General features: G+C 44.2%; 1 protein-coding gene across 2 annotated transcripts in view; it reads right to left on the minus strand.

The window, feature by feature from the left end:
* CNTNAP5 (contactin associated protein family member 5) overlaps positions 1–17,569 on the minus strand; it is a 724,101-nt gene that overhangs the window by 389,708 nt on the left and 316,824 nt on the right. Inside the window, exons 1-2 of one of the 2 annotated variants that reach the window (XM_087819923.1) lie at positions 16,243–16,375; positions 3,453–3,656 (exon numbers count right to left, since the gene is read on the minus strand). In XM_087819923.1, coding sequence (XP_087676049.1) covers positions 3,453–3,656; positions 16,243–16,360 — 322 coding nt within the window. In that variant the 5' untranslated portion in view covers positions 16,361–16,375. Of the gene's footprint in view, positions 1–3,452; positions 3,657–16,242; positions 16,376–17,569 lie in introns of those variants that run through there. The other variant, XM_087819922.1, reaches the window with a different exon arrangement.

Genomic DNA, 17,569 nt, shown 5'->3' on the forward strand with positions numbered 1-17,569 from the left:
TAGGTTCCACACATACGTGAAATCACATGGTATTTGTCCTTTTCTGACCAACTTATTTCAGTAAGTATAATACCTTCTAGGTCCATTCATGCTGTCACCAATGGTAAGACTTCATTCTCTTTTATGTACCAAGGCTTTTTTATCCACTTGTCTATTAATGAGCTCTTGGGTTGCTTCTGTTTCTTGGCTGCTGTAAATTATGCTGCAATGAACATAGGGGTGCATATATTTTTTAAAGCAATGTTTTGGGTTTCCTTGGAAATATACACAGACATGGAAATGCTGGGTCATAAGGCAGCATTTTTTGAGGACCCTTCATACTCTTTCCCATAGTGATTGCGTCAGTCTGCATTCCCACCAACAGTGCACAAGGGTGTTTTCTCCAGGTGTTGTTTGTTGATTTATTGATGGCAGCCATTCTGGAAGGTGCGAAATGATATCTCATTATAGTTTTAATTTGCATCTCTCTGATGATTATTGATGTTGAGCATCTTTTTATGTCTCTTGGACATCTGTATGTCCTCTTTGGAGAAGTGTGTCTATTCAGATCTTCTGCCCATTTTTTAATTGGATTTTTTTGAGTTTTTTGGTGTTGAGTTGTAAAAATTTTGGATATTAACTCCTTATCAGATGTACCATTGGCATATTTTATAATCTTAAAATAATAGTAAAGAAAACCTGGTTAGATATAACTCGATATTAATAGTAGTTTAACCTAATAACTAACTGTGCAAAATAAACTAGTTATTTATCCTCTTTGAGCGCAATATTCCACATGAGTGAACTGAGGCTAATGTTTACTTACTATGAGGACTGCTCTGAGGATTGGTTAGGATTCCAGCACACTGTGGATGTTCTGCAACATCAGGGAGAGTTGTAGGGAGAGAATAGCTCCGGAGGAAGTTAGGAGCATAGACTTGGCGGTGAGCAAGTCCAGTGGGAACAGTGTGTATTTGTGTCAGGTCCTGATGTTTGAAATGAAAACCCCTTTTTCCAATGGACTCCATTTGCCTCATGTACCTATCTCAGGTAGGTGCCCTCTAGGTTCTGGAGCTGCGGCAATAAACAAAGTGTTATATTGCCTTCCTGGAACCTGCATTACAGAATTTTTATTAAGGACAATTCAAAGCAATTTCCTCTAAGTTAATGCTCTCAGGGATCTACTGGCTAAAACTGAGACGTGAAGAGGTAAAGTACTGACATACGGCCCTGTCTCTCTAGAGAAGGAGCTACTAAACCACTATCCTAGGTGACTGCCTAACCTCATAAGTACAGGAAACACTCAGCCATGGAGGCTGATGGAAATGGGGGAATCCATGGGCAGATAAAAAGATGAAGGCATTCCCAAACTATGAAAAATACATACAGAATTTGTTCTTACTACTGAATCATTTACTAAATGAGGTTTTACATTGTCACCACCATGGCTAGAGATGTAGGGAAGATGGAATCTGGAGGGAAAAAAGACTTCCTTTGTCTCCTATGGATCACCACAAGGAGCAGGTCCTATTTGCCTTAATATACCCATTTCTTTTCAGGAAAACTGGTGTAGCACAGGGCGTGGGGCATTCAAATATTTATTGAATAGATGAATATTAGGAACTTCTGTTCTTGACACTGCCCTATGTTTACTTGCTGACATAAATTATTCATCTATAGTATTTTTGGGTTTTTATGTCCATGCTCTGCAAGATAGTTATTATTAGCCCAGATTAAAAATAAGTAAAAAAGACTAGTAGGTTATGCAACTTTCCCCATAATATATAGCCAACACGTCTGCAGTTACAATGAAATCTGCTGCATGACCACACCTATTCCTTTCCATCATGCTACGCTGAGAAAACAAAGCTGTAGAGAATGAATGGCTTATAGGAACTGGGAATCTGAATAGCAGTAATTGGTAGACTTAATATTCCCAGTAGAAGATACCTGCTATATTGGCAAGTGATAGTAACTTCACCCACAGCCCACAGTGCTCTCTAAGCCACGTGTACTTGGGGGAGGGGGGCTCCACTTCATTTGCTCATACTTCTTCCCTGGAAATTGAGGGCCAGTTAATGAACCAATGCATTTCTGCTGAATATTAGTATGTCGGCCCTTCAGGTAATTCATCGATAAATTGCTGAACTACAAGCAATTACGTTACCACCAAATCCTCTTGCTACATTCTTCTAAGACTCTGCTTGTAGAAATGTCTTTGGTGTATAGTTAATCTAATGCATTAGGTGGCAATTTTATGAGTTACATTGAGGATTGTTGATGTTCTCCTTGGTACCCCTGCCAATATTCATAAGGCTAAGAAGATACTCAGAAATCCTTCATGATAAAGACCTACACTGTTTGGCTTTTGGGTGAGTCCGAACTAATCTTTGTTCCCATGTCTCTCCTGCTAATTGCTAAAATGTATTTATCTGTGATTTTTTTCGTCTTCCGTGCAACTTGAACTTACATACTAAATTCTGCTATGACTTCCTCCTTTACTATCTGAGAGTGCATACTTGCTGATAATCCCCTTTCACAGGTATAATGCCCACCCCTTTCCTTAATACAAACAATTATCTCATGGGAGGCAGGGAGTCGTTCTCCTACAAAATGGTCACTTCCTTTTTCTTCCACCTGGCTCTTCATCTGATTTCTTTTTGACTTGCCTTTGCATCTTCTGGAACTCTGCTCCCTGCCTTCTGCAATTGGCACACCCTTCCTTTCAAAGTGCCTTTGACCATATACAGGAGGGTGAGCCTCTTCCTCTGGGACAGGAGGTTGGCTGCAGTGGAATGTAGATCTGCCGGAGGTGAGGCAGGCCGTGACAGAAGCCCACCCCTGGTGAGAAGCCCTCCTCCTAAACGTGCAGAAGGTGGGGTGTGCTGTACGAAAGCAGCTGGCATTTGGCAAGCCTACAGCTCACCCTGGCACAGCCGAGACACCCAAATAAAGCTGTGTGTCCCTCAGCAAGACACAGGAATGGCCAGCAACTTAGACTTTCCTCATACACAGGACACCCTTCTCCCCTCTAAAAAGCAATAAAGAATTAAAATGTTCCTCTCTATTTTTTTTCACTCCTGGAGCTTAACTTTCATAAACATACTGAATGGAATGGACTGTGTGCATGCCTCATTATACTGTGCGCATGGGTCAGTGTGTGATTTTAAACTTGCTCAATTACTTTAAAAAGACATTAACAGATTAAAAGGTAGATAGATAATAATTAAATAAATAACCAGCAAACTAAACCCCAGCAATTAGCTTGTATCTCTTCTTACCTACCAATATAGTCTCATTTTAAATAATACTATATATGGCTTCACCATTTCAAAATGTGTATTTTTTTTCTCCAACATGGATAAGAGAAATACATCACTTGGCCTGTGCTCTAAGGACTTCCAGCCAATACACTAGGAGGACAGGGAAGTGTGATCTGCTACAAAAGGGAGCTGCCCACAGCCTGACCTTACCCAGGTTGAGGTGCAGGGCCAGCCTCCCTTTCTGGAGCTCCAGGGTGATGTAGTCTCCACGCTGACCCTCTCCATGGAACAGAACCCCATCTCCTTGGATGCTCTTGAACTTCAGCGAGATCACATCTTTGAGGGTGCTCAGCAGCTTCTGATTGAACCTGTACAGAAGGGAGCTTCTGCCGTCGAAGTCAGCAACATCGGATTCTGGGCACAAAATAGAGGAGAGGAAAATCAGTGCATGTCCCCCAACTGCCAGTCCTGCTTCCCAGCTCAGTTGTCCATTTCAGGGGCATGTTTTGGACACCTGGAAGGACCTGTTGTTCTGAGGGGAAGTATATCTGCTAGACCCATCCTAATTAGACTCGGGGGAATAATTCAGGTACAAGCAACCACCACACACTGAGTTAAATGAACTGATCATCAGTCTAGAAGCAAAACCTCTCATTAGTAATATATCAGTTTTGTTGAGGGAACAGGCTGAGAATAGGACAAGTGCCTATGGCAGGACATCCTGTGTCAGATGCCAGGTCGTAACAGTATCTCATGATTTGTCTTCCTTGTTATTTAGCTTGATAGTAGGAGCTGCTTGATCCCCTCCTCTCAGGCTCAAGGTTGGAGGTGAAAACATAGTGTAGTATTCAATTCTGACTGAAAAGTACTGTATTCTAAGAACCCTGTGCTGAGAAGGATTCTGAGATTTTTCTCTGGGTTCCGTAGAACAGAATATGCAGTAAGGAAGACTTGCTATTTGAAAACAGGGAAATATATTGCGTCCTTACCATCCCTGCCTTTATCTTGTGCTGGTGATAGTTATCATGCTAGTCTTTATATACAAGAATGTTTATTTACTATTGTTAAAACAAAAGGAGATCAAGTAATTATAATTTAGACACACTTCAGTAGTGGATGTGTATAAACATATCTAAAATTTGTATGCCAGAAAGTTAATAGGGATTTTTACCTCATTAAGGAATATATACAGATGGCAAATAAGTATATGAAATGATGCTCCACATCGTATGTCATCAGGGAGAAGCAAATTAAATCAACAATGAGATAGCACTGCGCACCTTCTAAAACGGCCTATATCTGGAACACTGACAACACCAAAACTTAGTGAGAATGTGGAGCAGCAGGTTGGCAGTTTCTTACAGAGCAAAATATACTCTTATCACACTATCCAACAATCACACTCCTCAGTATTTATTGAAAGGAGTAAAAACTATGTCTATACAAAAACCTGCAAGCAAATGTTTAAAGCAGCTTTATTCATAATTTCCAAAATTTGGAAGCAACCAAGAAGTCCTTCAGTAGGTGAGTAGATAATTAAACCGTGGTATGTTCAGACAATGGAATATTACTTACCCCTAAAAAGAAATGAACTACCAGGCTATAAGAAGACATGGAGGAAAATTAAATGTTTATAACAAAGTGAAAGGAGCCAGTCTGAAAAGACTACCTGCTGTATGATTCCAACTAAATGACATTCTGAGAAAGGCAAAATTATGGGGACAGCAAAAAGATCCTGGTGGCCACGGTTTGGAGAGGAAGTATGAAAAGGCAAAGCATAGTTGATATTTTGGACAGTGAAAATACCCTGCATGATAACCTAATGGTCTATATATGTCATTACATTTCTCCAAACCCACAGAATGCACAGTACCATGTATGAGCAGGAAAGCAAACGATAGGTTGTGATTGACTATGATGTATCAGTTAGGTTCACCGGTTGTAATAATGCACCGTTTTCCTTGGGTTGCTGATAACAGGTGAGGCTGTGCATGTTTGGGGTCAGTGGCGTATAAAAAAACTGTAAATTTTGGTGTGAATCTAAAACTGCTTTGGAAATAAGTCTTTAAAAATAAGTTATTAGGGACTCTATTTGGGATGTGTTGTTATAAGTTATTTTCACATTATTTTTTAATTATAAAAACTTCATAATGAACTTTTATTACTTTTATAATAGAAAAATAAAGCTAATTATAACTTGAAACAGATTCATTATATAATGTCTTATGTGGGTGAGATGGTGACAAATGTCTGCTCAGAGGGGGTGGGTTTAGTCTTATTTGAAATAAAGTACTAAAAAAACTCAATTTTTCATTATGCACCAAAATTAAAATTCACAGCTTGAGCATACACAATGATACATTAAGATTTTTTTGACCAATGACCTAGAAATATTGTTTGTAAAATTGAAGTTCTGAAATGAAAATAAAAATGAAATCATATTTTATTGTAATTAGTTTTAAAACACAAGTTTATAATTTATGCCTTACAAGTAAATTGGTTTTAACCAAAAGTTTGCTGATGGCTGACAAGACCTTAAAAATAACTGGTCTAGATAGAGAAAGATTTCACAAGCACCCCGTTACTTCCAGACCCTCCTCCCACCCCATCGGTGCCCTACGTCTGTCCGCTGAACCAGACTCTCCGGAAGGCACATGAGACTATGGGCGGCAAGCTGTCCTCAGTCAGGAGGCCGGGCGTGCGCAGAGGCCGGGCCTCCTAAAGGACAGTGGCCATGGCTTGGCAGGCCGGTCGCCTTGGGAAACTCTACCTAAGACTTGATTTTATAAAGTGGGGTAATTTATGTCCTTCATAGAAGGCTGCTGTGAGAATTAATGTGCAAATGCATATAAAGTGATAATACGTATAAATTGACGCCATCCTGTCTGGCACATTATTTGTGTTAAATCAATAGTAGTAGGAGCATGAATAGCAATTGCTGTGACTAGGGCGACTGAGTTCCTGTCCAGTGCATTCTAGTTCAGGCTCTACCTCCTCTACGACTCTATTTCTTTTCCGATTTACTGCCCAGGGGATGCGGAGTTGGCCTTGAGTTTCCCGTTCCGCCACGCGTTAGCTTCTCAGCTCTAGTCGAAACTCCTCATCTGCACACGGTGTGTGGGGAGTGTCCGCAGGCTCGCTTCTCATGGCTCCCCAATTCCGCCGCTTCAGACTCTGGGTCCGGAACAGGCCCTTAGGGGCTGCAGTGGGAGTGAGTGCACACGATGTGTGCAAGTGCGGCAGTGATGCCAACGTGGCAGGTGATGAAACAGAGGTGCACCTCGTGCGGCGGGAAACACGAGTTCACGCACCGCATGGGAGGGGGCGAGGGCTTCCAAGGATAGGGGTCGAAATTGTTGCTGCTTAAAAGGCACACGTGTGCCATGCGCCTCGGTCTGCTGTGCCCCGACTCCTGAGCCCTCCGCCCCGATGCATGATTCCCCTCTCCTCCAATTCATCACAATTTATGATCCAATTCCATCTCCTCGCTCTCTAGCTAATCTAGTGACAAAGTTGATGGCATAAGTTTAGATGACATAGGTTATCTGTAAGAAAACACATCTCTGAGTTGCTATGAGATCTTAAGAAAACTTAGCCAATCGATATAATGGGGACAAAAGAAAATATTGTCGATGTCTAACAGACTTGGGCTTCAATTCTGGTTTTGCTACCGACTGGCAGGTAACCTCGAGGCACCTGTCTTGCTTCTCTGAGCCTAAGTGTTCTTATCTGTAAAATAGAGCTAAGAGAAACCTAACTTGAAAAGTCACAGTGAGAATTACCTAAAACTCACACCTGGAAATGAGTAGACACCGAATAGCATCCCACTCCTTCGTTTCGTCATTAATCCAAAGGAATTGCTGCAGCGACAGAGGCTTGACTCAGGCAACAGGGACAATGAGAAGAACAGGGCGGAGAAATCCTGTTTGAGTCTGGGGCTCAGGACCCTTCGCATCACACTGTGCTCAAGCCCTTGTCACCTTCCATATTCTTAAAGCAACCTCTTCCCCCCTTCCTGATTCACTTTCCCTCACCTTCCTCTGATTCAGTCTCTCCTTCTCATAAAACCTAAGCAACATTACACATCGCCTTAGCTGAAGCCCTTCACTAAACGCCCCTTGCATTGAAATTAAATCAGATCTCCGAAATCCACCAGGATCTGGCTCTGTACTCCTTTCCCACCTCCTCTGCTACTGTCTCCCCAGCCCTGACTCCCCTCCAAGCAGGAGTGTGCAAGTGCATGTGAGTGTGTGTGTGAGGGTGCACGTGTGAGTGTGTGTGTGCCTGTGGGTGAGTGTGCACTCTGTGAGTGTGCACTCTGTCCCTACTCTGCAAGCACGTGGCCCCCACTCACACTAGGAGGGCTCCCTTCCCTTCCCTGGGCACAGCCCCTTGGGGGGTGACACCTGCATTGCTCACACGTGCAGGAGTGTGGAGGGTAGAGGCGAGAGGCCCCGGAGAGCACAGAATCACAGAATCAGCCTGGGAGAGTGGAGGCTGCCCTCCTGACACCACGGACGGCTAATGAGAGACATGCTGCCAATCTAAGAGAACTCAGCAAACACCCTGGACCTGTGCAATATTAATTAATTCATAATTGAGCCACACACAAGTTGTTTCACAAATGGAAAAATAGAGAGTAAAAAAAATAACTTTTTAAGAAGAATTAAAGTTTTCCCCAACTGAACACTTAATATCCCCCAGGCACTGGAGCATGTGAAGTAGTCAGCATTCCCAGCTTTACTTGGATAAAACAGGTTTAAAATGATAATAATAAAGGACCATATGTGTATAGTGTTGCTCTTAAGAAAAACAATTCTACTTTATGCTGGTTTTTCACATTAGATATTATTATAACAGTTGGCCCTGATCCTCTGGTTTGGTACCTAATTTGGGGAATGATTTTGTTATGGACATCAGCGTCTCCATTGACAAGTAACAAGCATCTTGGAAGAGGATTCTCTTTAACAACACAAAAAAGAAGAAGAAAGAAAGAAGAAAGAGAGAGAGAGAGAAAGAAAGAAAGAAGAGAGAGAAAGAAAGAGAGAGAGAGAGAAAGAAGGAAGAGAGGAAGGAAGGAAGGAAGGAAGGAAGGAAGGAAGGAAGGAAGGAAGGAAGGAAGGAAGGAAGGAAGGAAGGAAGGAAGAAAGGGAGGGAGGGAGGGAGGGAGGGAGGGAGGGAGGGAGGGAGGGAGGGAGGAGGGGAGAGGGAGGGAGGGAGGAAGGAAGGAAGGGAGGGAGGGGGAAGGGAGGGAGGGAGGAAGGAAGGAAGGAAGGAAGGAAGGGAGGGAGGAAGGGAGGGAGGGGGAAGGGAGGGAGGGAGGGAGGGAGGGAGGGAGGGAGGGAGGGAGGGAGGGAGGAAGGAAGGAAGGAAGGAAGGAAGGGAGGAAGGAAGGAAGGGAGGGAGGAAGGGAGGGAGGAAGGGAGGGAGGGAGGGAGGGAGGGAGGGAGGAAGGAAGGAAGGAAGGAAGGGAGGAAGGAAGGAAGGGAGGGAGGAAGGGAGGGAGGAAGGGAGGGAGGGGGAAGGGAGGGAGGGAGGGAGGGAGGGAGGGAGGGAGGGAGGAAGGAAGGAAGGAAGGAAGGAAGGAAGGAAGGAAGGAAGGGAGGGAGGGAGGGAGGGAGGGAGGAAGGAAGGGAGGGAGGAAGGAAGGGAGGGAGGGAGGGAGGGAGGGAGGGAGGGAGGGAGGGAGGGAGGAAGGAAGGGAGGGAGGGAGGGAGGGAGGGAGGGAGGGAGGGGGAAGGGAGGGAGGGAGGGAGGGAGGGGGAAGGGAGGGAGGGAGGGAGGGAGGGAGGGGGAAGGGAGGGAGGGAGGGAGGGAGGGAGGAAGGAAGGAAGGAAGGAAGGAAGGAAGGGAAGGAGGAAGGAAGGAAGGGAGGGAGGGAGGGGGAAGGGAGGGAGGGAGGGAGGGAGGGGGGAAGGGAGGGAGGGAGGGAGGGAGGGAGGGAGGGAGGGAGGAAGGAAGGAAGGAAGGAAGGAAGGAAGGAAGGAAGGAAGGAAGGAAGGAAGGAAGGAAGAAGGAAGGAAGGAAATGCTGCTGGAAGGCTCCTATCGTCAGACAGGGTGGTGTGTGATCGCCTCAGAATAGTTCTGAGGGCACAAAGAAAATAACAGAAAATTAAATATTTCTTTTTTATCCCCCTTACAAAGCTTCTCTAAGCAACTCAGAGATTTCTTACTCTGAATTTAGTAATAGGTTTTCTATGACAAAAAGAACTGATTAGCATATTTGCCTAATTTAATTCTTAACAGCCTTGCAATGTCCATGTTTGCCCCATATATGAAATGGGGAAACCAAAGCACAGGAAGATTATGTTCTTGCCCAAAGACATACACACAGCAATGAGTTGTTTGACATTAAGCGATACCTGTTCTGTCATTAAAGAAATGAGGATTGGTAAGAATTATATCTTAAGTACTGTGAGACTGTCCCTGGCTTCATACAGTGAGACTGAGCATGTGCTGGAGAGTGTGCATGTGTGTGTGTAAGCGTGTGGATGTGTAAGTGTGTGAGAGTGTGCGTGTGTGTGTGTGAGTGCATGTGTGAGCATGCGTGAGTGTGCATGTGTGAGTGTGTGCACGTGTGTGTGAGTGTGTGAGAGTGTACGTGTGTGTGTGAGTGTGCATATGTTAGTATGTGTGTGCTTGTGTGGGTAAGTGTGCATGTGTGAGTCTGTGAGTGTGTGTGTGAGTATGCCTGTGTGTTAGTGTGCACGTGTGTGTGTCTGTATATGCTAGTGTGTGTGTGCCTGTATGTGTATGTGTGAATGTGTCTGTGTGTTTGTGTGTGTGTGCCTGTGTGTCTGTGTGAGTGTGTATGTGTGTGTATGTGCACCTGTATATGCTAGTGTGTGTGTCTGTGTGTCTGTGTGTGTATGTGTGAATGTGCCTGTGTGTTTGTGTGTGTGTGCCTGTGTGTCTGTGTGAGTGTGTATGTGTGTGTGTGTGCACCTGTATATGCTCGTGTGTGTGTGTCTGTGTGTGTATGCATGAATGTGCCTGTGTGTGCGCCTCTGTGTTTATGTGTGTGTGAGTGTGCATGTGTGAGTGTGTGTGTGCCTTTGTGTAGGAACGGAGATGGCAATTTTAAAGGAAGATAAGTTGAACAGGAAGTTTTCTTTTTCTTAAAAGCTGGTATGAATTACCCTGTGCTTTCTGCTCTTCAGAGAGCAAGTTCACTTAGAAAAGTGACTCCTCCTGGAAGGGGCATGGAAACCCCACACATGCCTGAGGGGCTCTCTGTGGGTAGACAGGCAATGCCCTCCACACCCTCACCATCCGCTGAGCTGGAACCTCCATCCTGGGTGATTCTGTGGTCTCACTTCACTCACACGCTTTTGCATCTGAACCTTTATTGAAGCCCCTTAATATGGCAGAGTCCATGCTCAGCACAGGTCGACCCTAATTAACTCAGTGCAGTTCCCTGCCCCACAGGGCTGAGGTGGAGACAAGGACCCCTCACAATTATGCACCCGGCCAGCAGAGGGAAGAAGCCACCTGTTCCCCGCACGCAGGACACAGCTCAGGGTCCATCTCAACCCAGAAGGATCAGACCTGCCACAGCGGAGGCCCTAGCGGTGCGCTCTCTGGCCTGGCACACTCGGCATCTCCAGGGAGCCTAGAAGGACAGGATTTGGGCCTCATGGCAGACCTATAGGACAGAAAAACCGGACTTGGGTCCCAGTCGTCTGTGTGCTTGTGCCCTCTAGATAATCCTGCAGCATAGGATCCCCGGGCAGAGGGAGTCTAGGGGTTGGGGACAGAGTGAGGGGTTTTATGATGTAGGGTCCTTTAAAAATAAAATAATGTGGGTTTCAGGGTGACCTTGAGGTCATTAGAGAAATAATTATCAATGTGAAGTAGGGAAAGCATATGGTCAGGTTTGGTTTGTAGAAAGAACTCTCTGGTTTGTGGAAAGTTTATCTGTTACTGTTTGATTGTCCCACATTCCACTCCTGGCTACTCATCCGGTCCCTTCTCAGTGGAATTAGCTGGTTCCAGTTTCTTTCTCTGTCTCCTGACAAGGGGGTGAAGCCTTACATGGCTCTGTTGGTATTTCGTTGTTTTCCTCTTCCTGACATCATCCCTCCTTACTCATAACTGTGCCACCCAGACCGGGTCTTAGGGATTTACAGCCTGGAGCGGACAAGTTCTCCCCCTTTATAAATGGATTATTGTAAACTCAATTCAATTCAATTTGTGGCTTGTTAAAGTGGTCATACATTGGCAGACTTTCTAAAACATGAGAGATGGGCTAGCTGTGGACGGAAGACGTCTTTAGAAGGGAGTCCTGCAACTCCCAAGCCTCCCCTTTCAGGTCAGGGTAAATGGAGCGCACTCCCCTGCATCCTGAGCACTAAGAAACTCCAGCGGTGCTGGCTGGCTGACTCCCACTGAGCCCATAATTGCTGACCTAGCTGTCATAGCTTGTTTTCTGAGAAAGACAGAGTTCTGGAGGCATATTCTGACACATTTGATGGATGTTAGTAGCTTGTCAACAAACCTGTGAAAAAAAGGCTCCACTAAATAAAAGATTCCAAGCTTGAATCCCAGGTGAGCTGGGAAGGGCTCCGTGAGGGCCAGTGACACGGATCCGCTTTCTCAGGGGGGCAAACGCCGAGGCTCAGCCTTGCCAGGAGGAGCTGGTGATGCACACTGAGACGGCCATCCCCCTCACACCTTCAGCTATTCAGAGTAACATGGTTTTAATACAACTACAGTGGAAGCTGCTCTCATAACACTACATTAGAAAAACGATGATACTCAGACCGCATTTGCACTGATTACTCCAGGTCTTTGGCTAGCGATCCATGAACCACATGCGTTCCCACAGTCAGTTCAGATATGCACAGATCCTCCACCAGCTCTGAGAGATTTCCAGACCTCACCAGAAGCTTATAACCTCAGATAAACTATGAAAACTATGTAAGTTTTTAAGTCTAACTGTGAGAACTCCTAAGAATAGCTTTTCTTACAGAATTTCTCACATTTCTATGTATGACAACAGGCAAAAACAGGGTAGGTGTCAGGGAGAGAACACAGATGAACAGTCCTAGTATTAAAAGATCAGAACTCTGAGTTCCAGGCCTAGCTTCAGCAGTCGTTTGAGCTCCTATAGTGAGGCCTGCCTGCAGATGCCATAGCCTTATAGACACCGGAGCACACTTCAAATTTTGTAACTCAACTGGACTGTTCAGTAATTACAAAGATTAGGCCAAAATAGTCCATTCATCTTAGGGAACTTCCAAAGCAGTTGAAATTCTTTCATGTATTTATTCCCAAGTTCACTGGCAGATATTGGGCATATTCTGTACGCTTTTCAGTCACTGTGCTGAGCTGTGAGATGCAAAGATGACCAAGACACAGGTCATTCCATTCAGGGGCTCAGACACAGTAACAGTAACACAGAAGGTGAACCGCTTTAGTGCAGTAGAATATAATAAAGGAAGGCGTAATTACAGTCCCCACAGTTTACTACCCAAAGAGGGACTTGTGAGATTGAGCAGGGAGCTCTGGACAATTAAACTGGGACAATAGCATGGGCTAGGTCCACAGGAAGCAAACTGGGGCATATGGTCACCCCAAGAGAAAAGAGCAGTGTGAGACATGGCTGGTCACCCCTTCCGAGGCGCAGACAGGCTAACAGAAGCTCTCATGAAGGAGATGGGGTTTCACAGATCTACTCGGCAGTTCACGGAAAGGATGGTCAAGGCAAAGGCTGGCACTGAGCAGCAGCCCCTGGGAAAGCAGAACGCAGAGGCGAACTGCCCGCCTCAGGCGGCCCTCAGTGGCCCTCAGCCACAGCACACACTTGGTCCCTGGCAGGGCGTTTGCACACAGGAGACATTTAAATAGCTGTGTCAAAACTCGAGAAGAGAACTGCAACCCCCCCCCCCATGACTAGTTACTATATTTGGGGGGGGGGATATGTTTGAGGAAAATTGAACATTCTTTGTTAATGACTCTACTTGAGAACAATCTACAGAACCTAGTGCTAGAGGCCAGAGGGAGGAACAACAGTAAGTTACTCAGTGACCATTTCAACAGAGTGATTGTAAAACAAACGGCAGGAGGCAAGGCCTTGCCCTTGTGTGGAAAACCTCTGCTGCACTTGTCATTTTCCCTTTAAGGTTTCCATGAAAATCACCACTATTTTGCCTGTGGGTCATGGCAATCAAGACATACGGTCAGAAAAATCACACACACTAACCCATCGGGAAAGTGTGAGCCGTGGATTCCCCTCCTCGCTAGCCTCACGCAGCCGGGTTTCCTCACCTCCAGGGCAGGAATTGTCTGCTTCCCTCCCCACTCGCAATCTCTGAGTCCTAGGGAGCAGGGCTTCTTTCAGTTGTTGCTGCGTCTCCCGATCCTAGCGGGAAGGGGCTGCTGAGTGATGCTGACTGTGGAAAAATTTCTAGGTCCTCAACTAACCAAAACATGGTTTTCACTTAATGTGTTTTACTGCACATCTATTTGTATATGTGTCTCCCACTGGAACAGTTTTTTAGATATTTCTATATGAGCTAAGAGAAAGAAGAGTAGACAGGCTCCATTCTTCCACTAACTCAATTTAAACAGATTTCTGGGCCTCTATTTCTTCATCAATAAAATGAAGTAATGACCGTGAATGACCTTGGTTCCTTTTCTGGTTATAAAATGCTCTGATGTCCTGAATACAATTCAAAGCTACGTTGGGGTGTCCCAGCCCCAGGTCTGATGGCTGCCCTCCGACCCTCCTCTCCAGTGTTTGCAGACGTGGCCTTCCGAGGTTCTCTGTGCTGCGGCCACCTGGAGCTTAGCGAGACAAAGAGGAAGGCGACTCCTTGCGGCCTCCGCCGTGCGTCGTAGTGGCCGGGGAGGACCAGACAACCACAAAGAGGGCGGCTGAAGCTGGGGTGGCAAGGAGAGCTTTCTGGGGTGACCCCCTAAATATCCGCTGAAGGTAGTGGTAATCATAGCTAATGCTTTTCTCTCACTTATTTTTTATGTTTTAATTTATCTTTATTGTTGAAAGTATTACAAATGACCCCCTTTTCTCCCCATTGATCCCTCCACCCTGCACCCCCCTAAGGCCTTCACCACACTATTGCCTGTTTCCCTGGGTTATGCATACCAGCCTTTAACTTCTTCTGTCAATCTCTCCCCACCCCTGCCTTCCCTCTGAGATTCCTCAGTCTGGTAGCTAATACTTTTTGAATGTTTATCATCACATGCTAAGACCTATTTCAAGCAATTTGCATGTACAAAATGAGCATTATTATTACCTGTTCTTTCATAGAAAAAGCAAACAAAGAACCCTGTGTCTACAGTGGACACAAGATTGTCAAAGATTACACAACTATTAGATGATAAAATAGGTTTGCATCTCTGGTTTGATTGTACATCCCATGCGTTTAGTATACTGTATACTGCCTTTAAAAGTGTTTTTATGTTTCACTGAAAATTCTTAAGATTAGCAATCAGAGACATGAAAGTAACAATTTAGACTTAGAATGTACTCTCAGAGTTAGAAGAGCACTTTGAGAGAATAGCTTTGTTTTTTTTTAATGTTTTTATTGATTTCAGAGAGAGGAAGGGAGAGGGAGAGAGATAGAAACATCAATGATAAGAGGGACTCATTGATTGGCTGCCTCCTGCATGCCCCCTACTGGGGATCTAGCCTGTAACCCCGGCATGCACCCTGACCAGGAATCAAATCGTGACCTAGTTCATGGGTTGACAACCACTGAGCCATACTGGCCAGGTGAGAAAATAGCTTTAAATTCATATAGCAATCACCTAGGAACAACAACAAAAAACACTTATGCCAGGGCCCTTACACAGTGATTATGATTTAGTTGGAGTATGGCCAGAGTAGGTATTAAAGATATATATCAGGTGATCTCATGCGGAGTTAGGCTGGAGAGCACAGATGAGAGATAATGAAGGAGAAGTGGGTTAGCCCAGCAGCTTCTGGCCTAGTCAATAACTAGATTTTGTCCCTGGGCATACCAGCTACATATGCTCAGGAAAGGTAGTTTGCTCACTTTGATCTTGTGAATAAAACAATAATATGGGCATTAGAAGGTTGAGTATAATGTCTTCCCTGTAATACAATTTCCCCATGTGTACTTTCAGATGCATAGTGGAAAGCCCAAGAGTATGGGAACAACACAGAACTGGGTTCAAATCCTGCCTCAGAAACCTACCAGGTGTGCCATTTGGGGAGATTTGTTCATTCAATGAATTTAATTGCTGTTGATAGAAATTGGCCTTTCTCTGAGCTGAAAACTGGACATCTAGGTTGATGTGGTCTTTGACCTTATGGAGCTCATAAACTGGAAGGTGAGACAGTTCAAGATTAAATAAACATATAAATCACTATTAGATGCGTATCTATCTATCTATCAATATATCTATTTATTATCTATCTCACCTCTCTCCCTCTGCCCCTCTCTCTATATATCCCACCGGGCCTGTTCTTCACACACGGGCTTTAGTTTTGCTCTTAAGGGCAGGCAGAGCCATGGAAAGGTTTTCAGCAGGAAGTGGCTCAGCTCTGCATTTAACGATGATCCTGTTGACTGCAGCAGAGATAATGGACTAAAGGAAAGAGTGAAAGTGGTTGCTGAGCTAAAACATTCAGGCGATAGAAGAGGTAACTGAATTAGGTTGGTGACGGAAGATAAAAAAAAATAGACGTATATTTTTGATGCTTCATGGAAGTAATGGTGGTAGTACTTGGTCATTGATCTACCGTGTGAAATAAGGGAGAGAAAAATTTTCAAGAGAGATTCTCATGTTAAGTTTGGACAACTGGCAGTATTTATACTGAGTGAAGTAAGCCAGTCAGAGAAAGACAAGTGCCATATGACTTCACTCATATGTGGAATCTAAGGAACAAAATGAACTCACAAGCAAAATAGAGACAAACTCATAGATACGGAGAACAGACTGACAGATGTTAGGGGTGGGTTGGGGGGTGGAGGGATTGATCAAAGAAAAAAAAAAGGGAAAAAACTCACCTACAGCCCCAGCAGTGTGGTGATTGCCACGGACAGGGGGGAGGCGGAAGAAGGTATAGGGGGATAAATGGGGATGAGCTGAGGCTTGACTTCTGGTGGTGAACACACAGCACAGCATACAGATGATGTGTTGTAGAACTGTGCACCTGAAACCTATATAATTTTGTTAATGTCACCCCAATAATTTAAATAAAAAGGAAAAAAAGACCTAGGAAGTATTCTATCTACTACATACAGATTAAGAACAATTATAAAACTCTGATCTCTATGGAATAAATGTTATAAATAAATAAATAAATAAATAAATAAATAAATAAATAAATAAATAAATAAATAAATATCACAAGAAGATACTGAGTGTGGCTGGAAGGTACAAGCTGACTAAGAGTTCCGGAAAGATATGTCAAATTGGAGCTATTTATGACACAACCAGATTGCCATATCAATGAGGCAAATGAAAAAATATTTTCAGAGCTCAGAAGAAATATTTGCCTCAGGGTGAAATTACTTAATTTATTTAAAAGTCACTTCACCCTTATAAATGTCAGTTTCCTCTTCTATAGTACATACAAGTAGTGATCCTTATCTTGGAAGACTGTTAAGAGTTTTGGAGTATGTTGTACCAGACTGTGCATACAAATGAGAGTAGGGGAAGAGATACTCATGATGGTGGTGTGGCACTTCTAATGGTGATTGCACATTTAATGATGGGGAAGTTGCCACTAAGAGGAAAGATACTGGCTCTGTCTCCAAGAAAAGAGTTGTCACCAATTATAACTCATGATGAGTCTCCTGACTTCCTCATCTGCTTTTCTTTTGTCTTCTTTACAAGAGATCAATTATTTTACACAATTCTATACTGTCATCTTTAAGTGTGTATCTTTACGTCACCAACTTGGTGATATAGCATGGCCATGTCCTGCATTTACTTGGTTCATCAGCCTGAACATGTTCGGCCAAAGACTGATGAATTGATCAGAGGGAGAAAACTTAAAAACCAGATACCCCACTAGACAACAGAGGTGACACTGGGAGAAAATGGTGCTGAAATAGATATTCAATAATTCTTATGAGTACATAATGCAGCGAGCTTGGCTGCCAGATATCTGTGCATGCAAGATGTCTCTTAGCCAAGATGAACTTGACAAAAAGCCAGAAGAGAATATAGCTCGTTCAGAATAATTATCTTTCAGAAGGTTAAAATAATTTTCTTGGTTTAGCATGGAATTATTCACTCTGTGTAATTATGTAGCAATGGTAATCATAATAGGAGAAGACCTTGTAGAACGCATTAGGAGACCACATTTGATTCTACTCTCGGGCCTAG

The sequence above is a fragment of the Miniopterus natalensis genome, chromosome 8 (genome assembly GCF_054644295.1).
Source record: "Miniopterus natalensis isolate mMinNat1 chromosome 8, mMinNat1.hap1, whole genome shotgun sequence".
Taxonomy (NCBI): Eukaryota; Metazoa; Chordata; class Mammalia; order Chiroptera; family Miniopteridae; genus Miniopterus; species Miniopterus natalensis.